At 38.4% G+C, this 22,022-nt stretch overlaps 1 protein-coding gene across 1 annotated transcript in view; it reads left to right on the top strand.

The window, feature by feature from the left end:
* CNTNAP5 (contactin associated protein family member 5) overlaps positions 1-22,022 on the top strand; it is a 197,340-nt gene that overhangs the window by 135,532 nt on the left and 39,786 nt on the right. Inside the window, exons 15-17 of the mRNA XM_041405185.1 lie at positions 10,886-11,042; positions 19,761-19,888; positions 20,067-20,237. Of these exons, the coding sequence (XP_041261119.1) occupies positions 10,886-11,042; positions 19,761-19,888; positions 20,067-20,237 (456 nt within the window). The remainder of the gene's footprint in view (positions 1-10,885; positions 11,043-19,760; positions 19,889-20,066; positions 20,238-22,022) is intronic.

Here is a 22,022-nt window from a genome sequence, read left to right as displayed (position 1 = left end):
CCAGCCTTCCTTAGGATGACAAATGGTGCCCCTGCTGCTCTGACCAGCAGAACTGTAATTGCAGCCTGAGACAGGGACAGCTGAACTAACGCCATGCTGCAGTTGGGGTATATCCTTAAGTTGAGATCTGACTGCATGTGTTTATCGTAGCTGAGTTTCCGATTCCACCACTTAAGGCATTAACTGCTGACATTAATTGTAACATTGAGGAAAGCAGAATGGCTCTGCAGTTGAAAGCAGCGTCAAATCAGCAGTTATTTATTTACCACTTCTCTGTAATGTGTTGTAACACATCAGACTATAAAGAAGTTTAATGAGTTGCAGTAATGCCTCTCAGAGATACTGGAACGCTGTTCAACAAGTTATTGGGAGGCTTTTTGTTCGCTTTTGTTGATTGGTTGGTTTTTTGTTGGTGTGTTTTTTGTAAAGCTTAAAACCAGACTTTCTGCACTGCTGTGTGGGACTTTTTGATCATAAGAAGTACAACTCAGAGCTGTCTCTTGCCAACTAACATGCTTTGAGAGCAAAAAATAAGCAATCCAGTTCAACTGGCCCTGTGAGATTTCAGTTCAGTGGGGCTGTGACAAAAGGGTAGGAGAAGAGGCTCAGAGTGTGGTTTCTACGCTGTCCAGGCTGCCTTGCTGGCTCATAATTGGTGTAAGGCTCAGAAATGTGCTTATATTATTCTCTGAGCTCTCTTTTGGGTGTTGGTGTCATTTTGTAGTTGTTTACAATGCCTGTTTTGTAGAAGACAACAGATATATTGCATGCTCTTCCCAGGGACTTTACAGGTTTTTTTTGCCATTAAAAAACAAACAAAACACCAACCAAACAAAAATCCTAAATGAAAGCAAAATAAACAAAACCCCCAAACTTAGGGCTTTTTATCTACAACTGCATGGGGAGAGATACTGGTCTTCCCTCTTACCCAAGATGCTCAGGTAATATTACAGGACTTGAGATAAACAACTTGAGATGTGATCTCATTTTCCAAAGGTCTTTTCAAAACAGAAATGCCATCCTGATAATATCTGAGAGTGCTACTATCGGTTTTAAGAAAATCCTCTAATTTATTTAATTGGGTATTCCAGCTTTAAAGTGATTAGCAATATGTTTTTATCTCTTCTAATTTATGTTCTATTATGACAATTTTTCTATTTTTACTCCAGTTCAGATATTCAGCGTATTTACTGATGATATTTTCTGATTTCTTTAAGATCAATCTGAGCCATGAAATTCAGTAGTTATTATAAGCCACTTACAGGAGCCAGCCAATAGGTGCACTCCAAAAAAGCACACTGTGGAAATGACATTGTTCTAATGACTTTCTGGTCAGATTCACCCCATGTAAATAGATGTTATTCTCTAACTGTCAGCTGTGCTGTATTAACCTGGGAGCTGAAGGACAAGGTGTGTTCTCGTTGCTTCATGAATCAATAGTGCTAATAAAGATTCTCTATACCTGAATCTAGATTTTTTTTTATTCCTAGAAGCTGTCATTGCAATTGCAGTGAGAACAAAATTAATCTGTCTTTTGTGGAGAGTTGTCAAATCTGAAGACAGTCCATTTGAGCCCACTAGTGACTGTATTGGTGCAATGTGAGCAGGGGTAAAAAAAGTAATAATAAGGATCCTTTTCTCATTATTAATGCTGGTAGTTAAAACTGCATATACAGGAAACAGTTCTGTCGAGTAAGGTAATTCCATTTTTACTCAGACACTTTTCAAAATAAAGGAGTGGGGAAGAACTGTTATTAGTGCATGGAGTTTCTCCCAAAGGACCAAGCAAACATTGCTTTCCACAGCATGTTTTTCTGTAACTCATCCAGTGTCCTATTAAATGTCCCAAATGTCCCCATTTTATCTATTTTCTTTTTCTAGCTTATCTAGTGGCATCTTATTGTGGGTGTAATCCAGCCTACTGTCCATGATTTCTAGCAAGAATTGAATTAATCCTTGATTAATTCAACTCAACTTTACTCCAGCTGGCTTGTGCTGGTAAAGCTACCTGCTCTGAGTTATACCCTGAGGTTCAGACCACTATTAGTCCAGGATGTTGCCCTGGGGTTTTTTGGGCTTTCTTGGTGAAAGGCTCTGGCTGGTAGGCAGGTGAGAGCACCTGAGCCTGGGAGCTGTGCAGAGCTGGGACTCCGTTGTTGCACCAGGTAGAGTGCACGAGGTGCAAAGTGCTACAGTTAAGGTCATTACTCTTCATCCATGCCCAATCCCAACGGTTTGAGTTGGCATGATGAGTAATTCAAGAGTGAATGGATCAAATATATAACTAATTTTTTTTTTATCCCCTTTAAAAACAGGTCCTTCAGGCCTGTATATCATTTGCTGCATACCTGCAGATGGTGCTTTTGCCTGACTCAGTAACAGCCACAGAGTTTTTCTAAGGAATTCTTACATCCTGAATCTGTTTCAGAACAGCAGGAGGCTGGACTAAACTTCTCCAGAGGTCCTGTCCAGCCTCAGCTCTTCAGTCTTCCTGTGAACAGCCTGATGCTCAGTGAATGCAAATCTGCATGGCTACCCTGATTTCACTGGAGCTGGATGCTTCTATGCTGGTTGCTGGATCTGTCCATTATTATTCCTGGAAAATCATAGGAAATGAATAAGCTACAAAGTGTTTCTTCCTGGAAGTGTTTCCTGGGACAATTGCTTATAATGTAGCTTTGCTGTTCTGTAAAAGTTTTCTCACTTCAACATTTCCATGAATAATAGTTGAATACCAAGTTTTCTTGTGTTGAAATGATTGGTTTACGGTTTGATGCACCATTCATAGTCATTGATGCTTCAGCTATTCCCCCCTGTCCTCTGCAATCTTATTTCTAGCCTCTGAAAGTGCTTTCATCTATGAAAACTTAAATAGCATTTAAGAACAAAAACTGCTGTGATAAACTACTACTCTCACCTTGCAGTATTTTATAAGGTGCATTAGTTCAGTGCTCTCTTTCCTGTGGCCTTTCCATGTGGCCCTTTCACATCCATTATAAAATGCTTTAAAAAGAAAGCTCTGAACAGCATATGATGTGTCTAAACTTATAAACTCACTCATCTCTTCCATGCTTTCCTCCATTCCGTGTAGGCTCCTCATCCAGTTAGCTCATAAGATAATGTGGATAAGACTTCAGCAGGACACAGAGAGAGTGTTCACTGAGGAGTGTTGGTCTGCTGCAGGTGCAGAGAGCCCCAGAATCAAACATGATCACTCAGTGTCCCATGGCACTTTCACGAGAACTGGAATTACATAATCTGGTTTGTTTTCTCTTTATTAATATGTTAATTCAGCACTTGCTACTATTTATTCTCACTAGCCATTTTTATACTTCTGCAGAAGAGCTGATTAAGAATGAAAGATCATTTCCTGGGCACTGTACTGAGCCACCTCACGAGGTGGAATTCCAGTGGAAATGGGTGAGAGGATGCTGGTAATGAGGATAAGAATGAACACAGAAGAGCTGGTTGAGCAGTGTGTGGGCAAGAAATGATGGGTTCTTCTTAATGCTATTATTCCTACTGGCTATACCTATGATACAGGGAAAAAAATCCAGACATCTACTAAGCAGGAGCTGCTCCTCTGGCCCAGGCAGGGTTGTGTTGGAGCCTACTGTGGCTTATCCACTGTCATTATTCACTTGCAATTGAATCCAGAGCATTGATGGGTTTCTGGTCCCAGCACAGAGTAAGGATGTGGCAGGACATGCATCAATGTCATAGGCTTATCTGTTAAGGCAGTGTCAGGCTTGTTTATCTGAATTTATCTGGAGGATTTAGGCTAAACAGAGAAAATGGGAAAAGAAAAGGGGAATGAGGAAGAGGAAAAGGCATTGAAAGCAAGAGAGACAATTTTGAAGTGAAGGTGAGCTGGAATGCAAATATAAAGGAAATAAGATAATTTTTTTTTTTTTTTTTGTTTCAGCAGGGTAGAATATCCAGTTCATCTTCAGCAAAACTGCTGAGGATTCAAATCTGCCATTTCCTGTTTTGTCATTTGTCCCTAAAAACTATACTCTTCTTTGGATTGTTTATTTGTTGTTTCTTGTCCTTCCCAACCTGCATGCCTTCAGCTGTTCACATAGTTTCTGTTGTTGGCTGGAGTCCCACTTGCATCTTTCAGGAAACTTGTCACTTGGCCAGAAATTTATTGAGAAAAAAACCCAGCCTGAGCTGGCAGACGAGAATGCAAGTACTCATAATATTTTCAGCCTTCTTAGGCCTTCAGCTGGGACATTCATGAGGCACAACTTTTTAGTTTGGATGTAGATTTAATGTTCCTCAGCATCTTAAAAGTATTTGGATTTGAAATCCTTATGCTCATCCTCAAATCTGTCTCTTCACTGCTTGATGATGATTTTGCTTTTGCTGAGGCACTCTTAAGTGTGCAGTGGCATTAACTCTGTCATTGCAGCCCAGCAGTTCAGCTCATTAGGCTCCTGTTAAATGTGGAAGAAGCAAAGGTCCATGTTTATTTACCTTCTTTCTGCCCATTCTCATCTATGAGAATATCTTAACAACTCCAGAAGAACAGAGCACACTGTGGTAACAGCTGCTCTAGAGGGAGTACAGTTTCTCTGCTTACGAGAAGCAGACAAATGCTACTATGTGGTTTTTCCTTTGTATTTTTTTAAGCAATTACTTCAACCTGGGACTCTGAAAGCAATGCACCTTGGCAGCAAAGCTGTATAACAAGAAACAAAATGGCAGCAAAGTACTGCCTTTTCCCCCCTTTTCCTAACCACACTTAACAAAATAATTTTAGAACAAGGAACAAACTTTGTCATCTTGCCCATTGGATAGTTCCACTGGCATTAGCAGGACTACTTCACTTTTGGATAGCTGATTTGAATAATGACAGAACCAGAAATTTTAATCAAATTCAGTGAGATTCTTAGTAATGTTGGCTGGCACGGTTGGTACATAATACAGAAAGTGACTGTCTTGGTGCAGTGTTTGACCACCTGTGATTTCCAACACAACCATGTTTGTCATCTCTGAAAATTAGGGCAGTGATATGTTAGTTATAGTTTTGGGAGAGAAAAAGGACTGTGAAGCTGGTACAATTGCCATGGAGAAGGTTTAAAGTAAAGGAAGTATTAGATAGTCATTATGTCTGTACTAAAAAAAGATGAGACAGGCAAAAATTAGATGTGTGTCCCTATGGAAGCAGAGCAGTGTGTTACAAAACCAGCTGGGTGACTTGGTGGCTCACTGAGTCAATAACATTCAAGGGAACCATGTCATTGGGAATCCTCATTTTTTCCTGGTCCATATTTTTAATTTTTCCCAAAGTAACCTGATCTTGACTTAAAAGCAGGGTTGTTTGTGAGGTGCAGAGAGCCTGACATTTTGGGGGGTGGGTGTTGCTTCCACATGGTGGGGGCAGAGCCAAGAGACCCTCACCGAGGGTCGTGAACCAAAGAGCAACATTTTCACTGTTAGATCTCAGCATCCCCTTCAGAGAATGAGTCGTGGTTAATGCAGCACAGCCTGAGCTCACCCTGCTTTGAGTTACCAGTTTATTTTCCCAGCTGTGGGAGTTGTTGTTTAAATCAATACAGATCCTGAGTCATTAATACCACAGACTTCTTCACTGAACAAACAGCCTCTAAGAAGGTATTAATTATGTGCTTTCAACTAAGTGTGGAATATTTCTCTAATTTGTCCTAGTTTTGTCCAGAATTATTTTAAATACTTTTTATTTGATTTATCAAAACTGTATTTTTTTCCCTATTGAAAGGCCAAACAGGAAGAATTTGCTTTTATGTCAATTGAATGTTACAAATTTCAATATAAAAGGCTGTAAAAATGTTATGATGGAAAAATATTTGGTGTGAGCAAACAAGATCTTGGTAAACCCTTGAAAAATATTGAGTCAGTTTTCCCTTCTCATTGCTTTGTCCATTTATTCAAGAACCTTTTAAAAATTATTATCTGAGGTGATAATTTGTACTCTGACTTGGCCTCTGAATTCAGTTACTCAGGTTGAAATTGCCTCATAGATGTGTGCATATATACAGACATATATATGAAAAAAATCTGCTAACTGCTTGTTTCACATATTGTTCAATGTATCAGGTGAGCCATTTGCAGGATTTGCTGTTGTTGAGGTGGTTAGTGCAAACAGATATTTAATGATTTTGAGTGAGATTTCAAAGAATTGGCTTTGATTGCTCCCTGCAATTCTACAATCAGCATTTTCCTAATTTCCACTACCTCTTAATATGTGAATCTTTCATTTTAAGAGAAAACAGCATAGATGTAAATTAATTTACATTTTTATCAGTAATATTTATAGATGTAAGATTTTACAAAATCAGTTCTGCTTAACTTGGTTTGAATTTGGAGGACAAAATGAACATGAAGATTGAGAAGACAATGTTGTTTGAGTACAATATAATTTCAGTGTTTCAAAGGACAAATGCAAATAAATTGACCTGAAGTGGTGGTGAAAATGACCTGTTTCAATAACTTGGGTATCCCAAGAATCTCGACTGTCTTAGGGGTGAGTGCTGTGTCAGACTTTAGGTTTATGCAGCACAGGAGTTTAACACAGGATCCAATTTATCTTGCTATGTTTCCATAATTAGCTTTTTGTTTGTTGTCATAGCAAGAACAAACTGACAAATAATACAGACAAATCTGACAAATATTTAAAATACAATACTTCTAAAAATGCATGGCTTTGTTTTAACTCATGCTATATAAACATAAAAGTCAGTACTAAGACTTTCTGCCTGTATAAAGGCAAACTGAGTCCACTGAAGCTGCTTGGAATTTATACACACAATGATATTCATATAATGTGTATAAATGCTGTTGGAATATGCTGCTTCTGCCACTCTTTCAGCTTCTGAGTGCCTGTGCAAATAATTTTTGAAAAAAAATGCCATTTAAAACATGAGCAAACCGAAACCTTTGAAAATAACTTGTATTGCAACAAATGCCATTGCCTCCTAATATGAAAACGAGAGAACTGCTAGTATGAGGGAGATTTAAGAAGAGAGTTTCTTTTAAGCTGGTAGAGGGACACCAACTACATATTCAGCCATTCTTGTCCCTGGAAGAGGCAGACACGCAATGCAGGTGAATTTGATCTCAAGCTGCATCTCCTAAGGATCATTGGAATCCAGTTCCATGTGTCTGTTATGCTCTCCATAGTCCTCGGCCTCTGTGCTGGTGAAGAACACAGTCAGTGCCAGCCTTGCTGCTGCTGAGGCAGATTCCTACAGGGAGCTAGCAATGAGCAGCTGAGTTAAGCACACTGGTGGAGCAGATACGGGAAATCTGCTGGAGAACTGACAGCGGGGAGGAGCTTGACCCTCCCCACCTTGCTGGATGGACACAAGCTGAGTTCTTGCCCATGTACTGCAGTATTGTATATGTCAGGGTTTCCAGAGTCCTACTTGGCCCTTTGGATGCACACATCCAGCCGCTGAATTGAGAATCCACAGAAGGTCATACCCCTTATACCCCTTCCTTTCGTAAGATCTGTGGCAGCTGTACCTTCTACAGTCTCTGCCTGACTGCACAAAGGAGTACTTGGTTTGATGTAAAATTTGGTCTGCCTGCTCAGTTCTTTTATATTATTTTATATTCATCGTAAATATATCTTATTATCATTATATTATTCATATTGCTATATTATGCTTATGTTATATTTATTATAATAGTATACTAAATTATGGTAAAAAACAGCTGTGTAAATATCACAGCTGTTTCTAGAGGCTTACAGACAATGCCATTACTGTCATCCTATCCACTGCAGGAAATACAACCCAAAAATTGCCTTTTTTGAAGCTTTTGTTATCAAAATTGAAATCTTCCTAAGGCAGTTTAAGCAGCACAGAAGAGAATCACTGGGAAGAAATGCGTCACTGTTCTACCATTGGTAAATTAGTTCATTTGGCACTTGCTTGTTTTGCTTCATTTGCGATATTTTTTCACACATATTCTCCTTCAAAACCATTGCGTGGAGTTCAAAGACAACATTAAATTTTTTTTCTTACAGAGGATTTTTTTTCCCATTATAAATTTTAAAAAAAGCATTGAAAATAATACTTTTAATTGTGCAGTAGGCTTTTGACTATGTTTTTTACTAAATGATGTCTTGCTAGGAGCAGTGTAAGCACATAATGAAGAATTAGTAGCACTTCCTATTAATGGACTTTTTAGCTTAGAAATATTAAAGTAGAAATCTACTGATTTATGTTACCATAAGGTTATGGGGTAATTTTAAATCCTTGCTTAATGTCATTGATTTGGTCTGTGGCTTCACCAGAGGAGAGTAATTAATTCATTTTGAGGTGGTAGAGGATTGATAATGCTTTGAAAAAATTGTAGTACCATGATTACAGAAGTGAAGATTCTGCAACAAATCTACAGACTTAGAAGAAATCATTTTAATCAACACAAGCTGGCCAAACTCAATCTCAGTGCAAGACATCTTCCAGCTCTGCCAAGATATTATGATGTAAACTTTCTGGAAAGAACTCAGATTGATTGGCATTGTTTGTGAAGTATTGCTTTACTTCAACATTACAGGTATATGACATACAATATAAGTTTCAGAATTCCTTAACTCTGAAGGTGTTGATAAAGTACTGTAGATTTGGAAGAGCTTTGCTGAAAAGCTCTGATTTCTCATGCATTAGAAACTAAACATGTGGAAAACAGTTTTGAAGAATCAGGGCATAATTTTCCTTAATACTACAAGTGATTTCTAGGGGACTAGTTACTGAAAAAAATCAACTTGTCTTGGGTAAAGGTGGCAGAACTCTGCCTAATAAATAGTATTTTGGAAAATACACTGGTTTTTTATAGCCTGTTCCCTTGACGATCTGAGATTGTTTCTTACAATGTTGACTGCTCTATTTTTTAGCACTGTATTTAATTCAGTTGTAAATGACTCAAACTGTGGTGCTTCTACCACTTGCCCAGTCTGTACCATAAATCTGAATATGCATGTGTTTGCTTGGTATTGCTCAATGAAACAAATAACAACAGATCTGAAAAAGACGTCAGGAAATTACTTATTCTTAATACGCACGAAGGATTGCTTATTTCACTGTTATGTTTAAGTATATAATGGCTTCCACCAAAGGAAACTGACACAGATTGTGTTTGATTAATGAACACCATTATTTGCTGTTGGCCTGAAGAATTTATCTTTATCTATTTTTTTTTTTCCAGAATGGGCACTTTTAAAATTAGATTAAGCACTTCTGTATATCTATTTCTACTCCTAGACAAATAACCCTTTTATTCAATTAACATTACTATTCCAAGCTTTACTGCGTAATTTCCCAATAATATAGTATAGAACTGTTTCACTGGCTGCAACAATCAACTTCTGCAAGAAAATCCGCTGAATAGAAAATAAAGAAAATATAAATGTGTTGACAATAATATGAGGCCTAAAATGAATATGTTCATTTTTGTAAGATGAATCCTTAGATATTCTTGGATTGTGTTTTTTTAATGAGTACCTCTGGGTATTGGTCAAATTCATCATGTGTTAATTGTTGGTATCATGAGAATGGAGTTGCTCTTCCTATTTTTATTTTCCTTTTTTATGAATTTACAGTTCAGCAGTCTAAGCTTAGAAGAAAAATAAATATGAATTAATTTTGCCAAGTGATTCTGAAACTCATTTTAATTAGTCTCCTACATTCTACAGTTAACCTTGATTGCATTTCATAATTTAGATTTTCTTGCCTTGTATAATGAGAAATACTCCCTACTAGTAATGTTAGAAAAGCAGAAGAATAAATTGATGCATCTTTCTTCATTAGCCATACAGTTTATTTTTCCAAGCTCCTTTGATCAAAAAATCTTGATATGTCAGTTTTGTTAAATTTTGCCATCTACCTGTACGTATAACTGATTACATTTCTTGATTTAAGGATTAAGGAGTCAATGAAAAAGTTATCTGAGCTGGAAGACAAAGTCAGTCTTAGAAAATGTTCATCTATGAATTTCATTACATCAGATTCTGCTTACTCTATCTGACTATTAATAGTTAATGCTTGATGCATAATGGATTCTGAAATGTGAACAAAAAAACTGTCTCGGTTTATATAAATACATAAATCTTAAAGCTCCTGTAGGTAGAAAATAGCTTCACAGAGATAAATTGATTCCCAAGCAGGGAAATATTTTTTCCTACTTACGTCCTACCTGTTTTAATATCTTATCAAACTTTACATTTGTAAATTCCACCCATGGACAACACATTAAAATTCCTAGTCTTGCTCCCTGAGAAACCAGTAGAAATTTTAGTCTTAGTTTTGAGAGGAACTGTGCTAAGTTCATAGTAATATATCAGTTAGTGTGTTATTTCTGTAGATTTTTGTTCTTTATATTTGACTCTTAAGAAATCCTGGTCAAGGGCTAGAGGCTCCTCCAAAACCAGCTGACACTACAAGAGGACCTTGTCCAATACTCTGTGGCACAGTACAATCTGTGTGGTGTGAGTTGTGGCAGGAGAGTTGTTTTCAGTCTCCTTCAGTGATCAGATCTGCCCCTCAGTGTCACACAAAAACCAGTGGCCACAGCTGCTGCAGATGCTGGTTTTGGCTTCACCATTCCAAAGTCTTTGCAGCTGAAAGGTGCATGGTTCTCAAGAGTAACTGGCGCATGAGCCCTAATGGGATTACAACAGAAACGTTGCTTTCTCAATATGTATTCCATAAAATGGAACTTGTGGCAAAGGTTGTAGTTTGTTACTTTGTAGTTTGCATCTTTTCTTTGTGTATTGTCTAATATGTCCTCCTCCATTCCCTTTTGCATTCTCGGGAGAATCTAGTTTGCTTATCAAGTTCTCTTTCTCTCTCTTTTTCTCTTTTCTCTTCCCCCCCCCCTTTTTTTCCCTTTCATCCAGATGGAATGCCATTTGCTTGGTGGGTTGGCCGTGCCAATGAAAAGCACCTTTACTGGGGAGGATCTCTTCCGGGCATTCAGCAGTGTGCCTGTGGATTGGAAGAAAGTTGTCTGGATATGAGATATTTTTGCAACTGTGACGCAGATAGAGAAGAATGGTAATAATTTTAACACGTGTGTAGCAGTGTCTGTGTGAAGAGTCAGGGATAGGAGGCAGGGCAAGAAGGCTTAAATCTTTCCTGCTTCACAGTTCAGGAAGCTTCAATGGTTTGAGTACAACCTGATAAGAATGAAAATGAAACTGGAATTTGGACTTCTGATTTCACCTTAAATTCCTATATTGAGCAAAGGTATCTGGCTGAAGCAGGTTGCTGGGATGGGTGGTCTTCAAAAAAATCTTTTTTGTTGAATGACAAGTCAGGTAATTTTATTTGCTTAAAAGTTTGGTTCACCTGGAACATTGCATGAATAAAGGCTCTATGAGCTTGTTTTATAGGTGTACATCAGAGCAGAAAATTGAGGCTTTGACAGCAAAATTCAGATACAGCTAAACAAGAAATATGTACTACTAAACAATCTCATATTTTTCTTATGAAACAGTATAATGTGCCTTAACTGTCTTTTACATTGGATCTTAAGCTTTTTAAGGTCAATAGGAAGAGCTGTTTGTATTCTATAGGTTTTGGTTCAGTCTCCATAGGAAGTTTTAGAGTCACAGCATGAAAATTCAAAGATTTCCTTGAGTTCTGACCTTTGTTGTGATCTGATGCTGCATGAATCTGGGAAGGCCACCTCACAATCTTCTGTCATTCTCTGTACTTTCAGAGACACTCCAGCCACCAAGAGCTAGTTGGTGAACTTTCCAAATGTGTTTCAGGGGACTGAAATGCCAGATGAATGTTATTGGAAGTACAGTTTGAAACATTGAATATACATGTGAAAATTCTGCTCACTCAGTCTCCCTTCTACACCATTCACTCATTGGATATGTTGTCCTTTATCTGAAAAAAAAAGATATTCTAACCTCAAGTAGTTCAGAAATTATGAATAATGGAAGTAGACAAGAAATGTCTTGCTGTCATGGGATGCTGTGTTTGAAACACTGTCTGAATTAGCCCTGTAAAACCTTAACTTAAAATGAATAGAAAGGAATGGTAAGGGGTCTTAAAGCATAAAAAAAATCAGAAATTCCTTGTCACTGTAAGTGTTGGGCTTTTTTGGTTGCTTGATTTCTAGACAGTGTGATTATTTGCTTGGATCCATTGAATCCCTGGGGTCACTATTCACTTCCAAAAATTATAGCTATAAGGAGATCTCTTCAGGAAGAAGTTTATGTAAATATTGGCTTATGAATGTGATTTGTATTGAATAGCCTGGCTGTGCACGTTAATCTGTCTTTTCTTTAATGTCTGGTTATCAGATGCGCTTTTGATGAGGTTTGCACGTGAGCATCACGAGCATCTGTTTTTGCTGGTGCTTGGCTCTTGTCATAATCCACGTTCCATTTTTCACTGCTCAAGCAGAGCAGGGTGTTATGCTGGCAGACACTGGGGTTGCAGTTTTAGACTGCAGGGCACTGCACCACTAGGTCTTACAAACCAATGCAAGGTGAAAGCTAAATGCAGTTTTATAATATTTCAGCTGAGTCTCGTCAGGAAATGAGACCTAAACTAGTTATGCTGTGATTGTTTATCTCCATTTCCCCCCACACACCCCCAATGATTTTGAACAAGCAGACACATTTCAAACATCTTGGACAGAGAAGAAATCTCAAAAGTATTGCAAATTACACATTCTATGAAAATTTATTCCAGGCTGAGGGGAAAAAGCCAATTAATGCCCACAAGAAGGAAGTTAAGGCAGCGTACACTTTTATTAGATTTTGGAACACCCTCATGGGAGAAGGATGTTGGAAATCAAGCATTGTTAGCTTGGCAGCTCAGAGACCTACTTGTTTCTCCTAATTTAATGATAATAACAGAATATGCTTACAAGTTACCTCCACTAAACTGCCTACTGTTTGTTGGTTTGGGGATTCAGTTGCTTAGGTTTTTAATCCATGAGAAAATTTTACTTTGGTAGTATTCTAAGCTGAAGGTTGGCTTTATAAAAGCTAAAAAATCCCTGACCTTTATGAAGGGTTTCTAAACATAAGAAATTTCATGGCTCTTGAAGATTGCTTTTGTGTTTTCCTGCTAGAACACTGACACCCTGATACATAACGAGCATTCGAATCTGAAACCTGCTGAGATCTGAACTGTGACTTTAACCTGCTATACATTATAGAGGAAGGAGCAAGACAGCAGTAGATGCATTTATTTGCCTCAGCATGAAATAAAATGGGTGCTGCGGAGTGGAAAACCAGAAAATAATTTTTGCTCCTTTTAGATAAATCATGCTGCTCCAAGGTAGGAGCTCTCCAGAACAGCTGAAGCATCCTCCTGAAGAGGAGACAGTCCTTGGATTTTGCTTTGATTTGTTTTCCCTAGACTAAATCTTGAGTGCAGAAGAAGCTACCAATTTCTCAGAGCAGCAAAAGAAATTATAAACAATGGAAAGCAGACCTGACAAAATCCTGTGCCAGGTACAGCAATATGGCAGCAACACAATATGCACTTCCAGGCATGCTGACTTGTAAATGATACCTGAGCAGACACCTGAGCCAGTTGCTATTTTTGGGTTCTTACTTGACATCAAGTTAGTCTCCCTGGCTCTATGAATAAGTATCTATAATTAAGCATTCTAGATCGGGAAGGCTTTTATATTTTTCACCTTCTTTTTTATTAAAGTGTTGTACTGATAAGTATCTTTTTCCATTTGGCTCATCATGCTTCCAAACTCCACAGTAGGATGACAGTGAAATTTGGCACTTCAGAATAGTGGAGCATCTTCATGGTGTTGTCTGGAGAATGGGAGATCTCTGATGTGGAAGCAGAGGTACCTACAAATGCACCCTTTTTGTTGACCCAAGCAAGGGATCTGAAAAAGTGTAAGACATGCCTTGGCTGCATGCTGCCAAAAAAAGAGAAAGAATTCTGACTGCTGAAAGCACTTGCTAGTGGGTGGAAACATTCATAAAAATCCAGTGGCTTCAAGCTGAAGCTAAAGGTAGTTCAGAGAATGTTTTTTCTTTCTGTCTGTCTGTCTGTCTGTCTTTCATCTGTCTTTCTGTCTTTCACTTCCCCCACACTGACAATAGTTAAAGCTGGGACAATCTCTGTATAGATGAGACACATTAGTGATTGTCCTTCAAAATATACAACCTGTTTCAAACAAAAATGCATTCTTGATTGGGGAAATGTGTTAAACTGACCTAAAGAATAAAGCATTACTGAAATACTGACAGCATAGTGTTATCATGAGATCTTTTGGATCTTCAAATACTTCTCCCAGGTTGTCTTTCATCTCAAGCAAAATTCTCTTGCCTTGGCAGTTAAGGTCTTACTCCTCACCAAACCTTGCATTTAAGTGGAGGAAACTCTTTCATGCTGCGGTGAGGCACATGACTGTCCTGAAGTCCTTTTGCTACTTTGGTCTCTCTATCTGGAATCCGTTTTCCATTTCAAATGCAGACCCTTGACTGAAGCCAGTCATCAAACCAAACCTTGCTGATGGCATTCACCTGGAAACCTTGTGAATTTGGAGAACTTTCTAGCTTTTTGTTTTGTATACAAAGAGAGGTATCTTTGGAACTCATTTTGTACAAGAAGCTTAGGCATCTCACCGAAGTGTGGTGGATGATGTTGCTTCCAACAATGATTTGCCATCTTTTATTTTTATTCTTCAGTCTTATTATTCAAGCTGGAGGAGTATCCTCCTTTTTTATCTTCCAGAACAATCTTCTTCACTGGGGACCTAAACCTTTGAGTCTTGCCATTTCCAATGTAATGTGCATTCACCTCTATATCACTGCTTTGGCGCTTTAGAAGAATAAGGAAAACCACAGGACATGATAAGAAGGGGAACAAAACAGAGGGTGGATATTACTATTGTCAGACCCACTTTGTCTCCCAGAGGTATAATGAGTACATTGAGCTTTGTTTGAGGAGGAGCAAAGCCAAATGGAAGTGAATGAAGCCCTGCTTGGATAAGCTTTATTTGTGCTAAGCCATGCCAGAGCCAGGGTGATAAAACTGGAAGGGCAGAGAAACCCTGACGAGCCCAGATTTGACAGGTTTTGTTTGCTCAAGCACTATCCCACACTGAATCCATTCCCTGAGAAGCAGTGCAGGCAACTCCAGAGAGCCTGTGAGCTCATAAATAACCCCTGCCAAAGGTGACCTGGCCTGTACAGAGTTGTCTTGGATATCTGCCTCATGACTACATTTGTCAACAACTGGGAAGAGCTGCCTGCAGAGAGCTGACTGTAGCAGGTCCCTGAGGTGTTAAGAATCAGTTCATTACACTAATTACCACACTCTGTATCTCTAATTCAGCCAAATATAGGCAGTGCATCTTGCCTTCAACTGTTAGGTATGTCCCCTGTGCTGGTGTTTTTTAGTTTATCGTGAATGTACATTATTTTACTCAGTAAAGCATTTTTGGATATGGCTCGTGGGTAAGATAGCAATTAAAATGTATTCTTTTGGATTATTAATGATATGTCCTGCACAGGCCTTTAAACATTTCCTGATGGAAGCCCATTCCTTATGAGTTTCCTTGCCATCTGCTGATGACAGTATTCTTTCCCCCAAATGTATGGTATTCCTTAAAATCTGTACTGAATATCTGAGCTACTGTGGCTCAGATCCCACCAGAGTTTCCATTAATGTGCAAGGGAAAAACATACCAATAGGGGATCATATGAGAATAAATTATATTTAATGGCACCACTGTTCTACCATCTGTTACAAAAAATATGGAAATGGCTACCTAGAGATTAGCAATTTATGATGGCTCACACTGTTAGAACACCATCGAGCAAGGGTTTCTTGAGCACACTTTTAGTAGTAGTCAGGAAGAAGAAAAATAGTTTCATAATGTTACCATCCAAATAGTTATTTGTCGTTTACATGTGAGTCTGCCTTTACTACACCTTGAAGGACCCAGCTGCTGCACTATCACCTTTAATAGCAAATTATTTTCACCTTTTTTAAGTTGGTCCATACATAGAGCATTTGTTTGATGTGTGACTTGCCTCATAGCTTATTGAGGAAGACCTTTGGGTAGGTGTAGACATTAATCTTCAGACATGGATAAACAAATGACATCAAACTGTATTTAATACCCATAAACAAAAATTTTTCAGTGATTTAATTTAAAGAGCATTATTGGATTTGTTTGATTTGGGTTTTGCTTGTGGAAAGGAAAAATTGACACTATCCTTTATGCAAAGAGCTCAGAAAAACATCTGTTTGTTGAGTGTTATTTCCACCCTCAAAACATTCACATTTTCATCTGGTTTTGTGCCAAATTGAGTGCCAAGTCCAGCAAGCAGGAGGTCGACTTTTGAAGTTATTAATTTATTCATACCATTTTCTGTGAGCAGAGGACTCCTTTCAGGAAAGTGATAAAACCAGCCTTGATTTTTGTGAAATCAGGACTTAACTTACAAGGGATGTGCTTGGTGGAGGTAGCCACAGAGTGCAATGTGAAATCCACTAAGGAGAAAAAAAAGTATTGGCTAACCTGAGAAGCAGATGTAGAAAAGCAAATATAACCTGGTTTCAAGTGTGTGAAGTGCTAAATTAAAATACATATAAGTAAAAAGGAGCTCTGGGAACAAATGCAAAAATAATTAATGTAACAAGGTTTTACTTTTGTTTAAAAGACAAAAATCATGTATTTGCACATCAGCGTGCAGATGCTTTTTATCAGAAAATAGAAATTTTATTTGAAAAGGTAGTACATAAAAAGTGATCCCCAAGCCCCTTTCAGGCAAAATTTCAAATGTTTTGTCCAAACCCTGGTATATTTGTATTTTGTAGTGCCACAGCAGTGCCTCCAGGAAGTTATTGTGCAGGTACACGAAGCTCTTTTGCTCCTCTCTCAGGAATAATACATTGTATTTGAGAGGCTGCCATGGTGTAGCACATAGAGAAGAGGAATTGTGGTGCTTTGTGAGAAATGGAGTCTGAAATAAGTTCAATTTGTGGAATACCAGGAATTTGAAACACTCACAGTGTCTTCCACTCTCTTTTCTGCTTTTCTTATCTGAAATCACTTAGGTGTAGATCTTTCACCAAAAACTTGATTTCATACTATAAAATAATAATAATAATTAACTGCAACAATAGATATGTGTTCCTCACACTGACATCTTCTCTGAAGGACAGAATGTTTTTCTGATAGGTTTTATTTCAGTGTCTGCTTGTGTGAAAATACATATAATTATATGAGGGGTTTTTCCATGTGTGAGAGAACAAAATGCATAAAATGTGCTTTTTGAGTTTGAAGAGAAGCTTGATTGAGTTTTCAAGGCATTAACAAAGAAGTGAGGGTTTTTATTAATTCTAGAATATATTTCTCTGTCACACTTGAGCTATGCTACTAAAGTTCACTGTGACACTGGCATATAAGTAGTAAAAATTCAGTCATAAAATTCGATATAAAAGAACTTCATGCAGTACAGCGGAATATCTAATAAGCAATGCAGTTTTCAGAGATGTGGAATAGATATCTTTAAAATGTCACCATTTCATGGTTTTTTGTAGATATTTTGAGTGCTAGCTGTAGAAAGATACTGATTTTTATATTAATGCTGATCATAGCTAGTAAAAAGACTGCACCATTTTTTAAATTTAAATAAATTTGCAGGAACCCTCCCTAAATATTTTTTCAATTTTTGAAAAATTTTATTTTAAAAAAGAAAACAGCACCTTAGTTACTCATGCATATATTGAATATTTCATGTCCCATTACTATACATCTTTTTGCCTTTTTTTATTCATTCTTCCTACTCTTCTTCCTCCATCACTGGAATATCTTATTTAATTATCTTCCTAAGAAATACTCAAATAATTTAGCTTTTGTCACAGTAGTTTCATAATCTGTTAAGAGCATTTATGCTAACTTTCAAATATTGATACAATAAGCTATGAGTGTGATACTGAAGAGATTTAGAGACCATGTAGCTTTGATTCATAGATTATAGTTTTCCTTCTGAGTCTGTACTGAAAGCCTCACTCTGCCTCATGCCTGGGAATTTCATCTTGCTGCACTTTGTCTGTAATTATTTGCATGTCAGACACCCACTGGAGCAAGAAGAAAATGTTAGCGTTGGAGAGGATACCTCTCCTTTTCCCTTTGGCATTATGAGACAATTAACTATGCTGCATGCATTTATAAGCAATGAAAAATAAATGCAATGTGTGCAGCCTTTATGAAAAAGATCAAAATGCTCCTATTTTTGTCTAACATTAATCAGAGGAGAGCACTTAGTCAAGCAAACATTTGAGGTTGTGTGTCAGAGCACAGCTGCAGTGTTTGTCCTGATTATTATTTCTTTGCTACAAGTCTGTGTCTGTTCCTGTATCTGGAACTACACTGAGAAGTTGGCATTACAAGGAGAATATGGGCAGGTCTGGGATGCTGCCTGGAATGTCAGACTCTGGCAGTGTCATCACTCAAGCAGTGATACCTGTTTCCTGAGGCATTGTGTCACACCTGCCTGGAAGAACAGTGGGTATAAATTTGGGCTTACTGGCTTTGTGGATGCGTTGCCATCCCCATGTGCAGGATGTAGTCCTTCACCTATGAGCAGACAGGTGAGTTGAGTCCAGACCCTGCTGGGCTGTGCAGAGGTAGATCCTTTCTCCAAAACTATTGAGATTTGATTCCTTGAAGGATGCTCTGCCACACTTATGTGCGCAGATGTACAGCAAACCTTAACCTTGACAAAATCACTATGGAGATTCATAGCACTCATCTCTCTATTGTCAGTCGATAGAGAGACACCTCAGAAGGGCAGTTCTGCTCTGGTATGGTCAGGGTTGGTGTCTGGGAGACTCAGCTGGATTCATGAAGGGCAGTGGGATGAGTGCACGTCTGTGTACCCTGCCAGAGCCAAAGCCACTCAGTCGGCTTAAGGACCTACCACGAAATATCACACGGCGTTTTGAGGACAACTTTTTGTCCAGCTGACTCAGAATAAAAACAGAGAAATTATCCTTTAAGAATAAAACTTCCTTTTCCTTTCTAGAAGCCATGAGTAAGTTAGTCACAGCTAAGAACAAGCCCAGCTAACCAAACATGAGAAGTTTGACAATGCAGTAAATCTGCCTTGAGTATTTCAGTTGCTGAACCAAAATGTCCCCGGTGTGCAGTGCAGAGGCTGCATTCAGTCCAACCTCACTCTGCCAATTCAGCTGTTTTTGCAGTGTGCAGGGTCAGTTGTGTCCCAGCCATCTTGAAGCTGGATCAGTAATTGTCTGGCTTCCCCTTGCTAACAGTGGGCTGGATCAGGCATCACCTGTCCTCTTCCTGCTTGGGTAAAGCATAAAGCCAGCATAAAACACCCTTATCTGCCTCCAGCTGACTTTACAGAAATGCAGACTTGGACTTAGACCTGATGCACAGCAAATACATCCTGCTGAGGAAGCCCCGTAGAGCCCAGTTTACATTACTGCCCATTAGTCAGCACAGCAGTGCTCTTCCCCAGCTTCACAGTAGTTCTGCACAGCTGAAGCAGGTTTACAGCCCATCCCAGCCAGTGTCGTGTTTCCAAATGCTGTCTTCAGTGGTCAGTATTGCATGTCAACATAGAGCATACATGGGAACACATTTATCTTAAACAGTGTGTACTTGTCATAATTCTTCCAGGTAATTATGCAAAAGCTCTCTAAGTAAACATCTTTTAAATATTCTCTTGCGTGAGGAATGCTGGGGGATTTGTCTGTGGTTAATCTGTCTCTTTCTGTTTGTGTATTAAAATCCAGGACAAATGATACCGGCCTCCTTGCTTTCAAAGACCATTTGCCTGTAACTCAGATTGTGATCACTGACACAAACAGATCAAATTCTGAGGCTGCTTGGAAAATCGGGCCTTTGCGTTGCTATGGAGACAGTGAGTACTAGCTCTTCTCAATTTCCATAGGTACAGAATGTTCCTTTTTTCTTGTTGTTGTTGTAGTAGTATTTTTCATACAAAAACCTACTTCTCTGATAAAAGGTGGCTTTCCACATGCAGCCTGCAGCTGCTGTCGTGTGCCAATTAACTATAGAGAAGGGGGTTGTGTTTGCAGGGCAGTTCTGGAATGCTGCTTCCTTCAACACGGAGGCCTCCTACCTGCACTTCCCCACGCTGCACGCCGAGGTCAGCGTGGACATCTCCTTCTTCTTCAAAACCACCGCCGTGTCCGGGGTATTCTTGGAAAACCTTGGGATTAAAGACTTCATACGAATTGAAATAAGCTGTAAGTTTCACTGCTCAGAAATCTTGGTGGTTTTGCCCAATTTGACAGATGCAGAGAACTGGGAAGGACATATTTTCTGCCATTTTTAGATGGCTGGAACTGCCTGGAGATGATAAGATGGAGACATAAAGATTCTTTTATCGAGACTTACCTACCTCTCCTGTCAGAGTTTCCCTGTATAGACTTGATCATTACACTTAATCTTATGGCTAGATTTATCTTTCTTAAACAAGAGTATGAATTTATTTTTTCAACACTGACATTTATTTTTTTGCTCTTTAGAGAAAAAAATACTGGTACCTATAGGCTGTTTCTAGTTGAAAGTTGAAAAATTTAATGCAATCATTCTGATGGTTACTTTTATTTTCATATCAGTAACATACCCAATCTGATGTAGCCCTAGTATTTCAAAGGCACTCAGTGTGTATGGTACAGCTACGAGGTGAGAGTTTATGAAGGACAGGACACTAATGCAATACAAGTTAGTCACAGTTGTAATGGATCTTGAATACTTCAAAATCTATTAAGTGAGTGCAGTGTAACTGCTACTCAGTGTATAAGGAAAATAGCAGGGAATTTAATTAGTGCGATTTTGCCTCACTCCTGTTGTATGACTTCAAATATTTATTAGTGACAAAAGAGTACGGCAGCCTTGACATGAAATATGACATGTGTATTCCAAATTCTGTCAAGCTGAGGGAAAACAAACTGAGTGCTATGCATTTGATAATATGCTTATAATAACCCCAAAATAAAATTTAATAAAGCAGGGCCCCAAGGCCCTTTGATTCATTAAACCAGTGGTAAATGTCATGGTGGATTATCACAAGGTAATGAGGTGTGATTTACTGTTAATTGCACATCAAGGTCCAATTTGGTTGCACTTCAGGGTAGTGCATTTTATTCTCAGGGATACAGAAGTAAAAATGGCATAAAATATAACAAATACTTTTAACTAAGAGCATTATTCAGTGAAAGCTTCTGGATGTGTTTACATCTGTACTCCTAGAGAAATAAGTTATTTAAAAGTTTGCAAAAAAATCTTTTAGACTTAGCCTTCTCATCAGTAGTTTGTTGTTGTGCTTCCTGCTACCAGATGGAATTTGCAGCCTAAAGGCCTTGTATCAAGGAAGCTCCATGGAGCAGGTGCTTCAAAGGGAATCAACTTTTTTAGCAGAAGCAGGGGCTCAGAATAGATCTTTCTCTATCCCTATGGAGCATTTCCTGTCTTAGCTGTCTAAGCACAGCTTCCAAAACCAGACCTATCCAATTTTTTGGGCTTGAAATAACAAGGTTTTTAGGAATTTTCAGTCTACAACCTTCTGGTTGTATGTATGATGTGTGGACCTGATTCTTGGCCTTTGTGGTGCATTTAGCATTTTAGGAAGAGGAAAATAAACAGTAGCAAGAATGTTAAAAAGTTTCTTTCAGGCTTCCAGCAGAGCAAGGTGGACTCCTTTATGTGGCTTTTGTTTTTCAACTATTGTCCTATTTCTAGGAGCCTTATTATTTCTAGATGTGTGTTACATATACAGTTTTAGTTTAGGATCACCTATTGATTAGTTTTGCCCATCAATTTTTTTGTGCATCTTGGGTCAGAATTAGGCAAACAAATGCTTCTAGGCTTCTCCTGTACCACATGCAGCCAAGTTACGTAATGGTTAATTAGCTGCATTTTGAAAGATCTAGTTGGAAAGATCTTCATCCTTGCTCCCATCTTAGCATTAGTTGTACAAAATGTTCTGGGACCATTGTGTGACTTTTGTGCAGCATTTAGCACTTTTA

The sequence above is a fragment of the Onychostruthus taczanowskii genome, unplaced genomic scaffold, assembly GCF_017590055.1.
Source record: "Onychostruthus taczanowskii isolate IOZ18803 unplaced genomic scaffold, ASM1759005v1 scaffold10, whole genome shotgun sequence".
NCBI lineage: Eukaryota > Metazoa > Chordata > Aves > Passeriformes > Passeridae > Onychostruthus > Onychostruthus taczanowskii.
The sequence above is the reverse complement of the archived record's forward strand: the minus strand, read 5'-3'. Positions and strand labels throughout refer to the sequence as shown.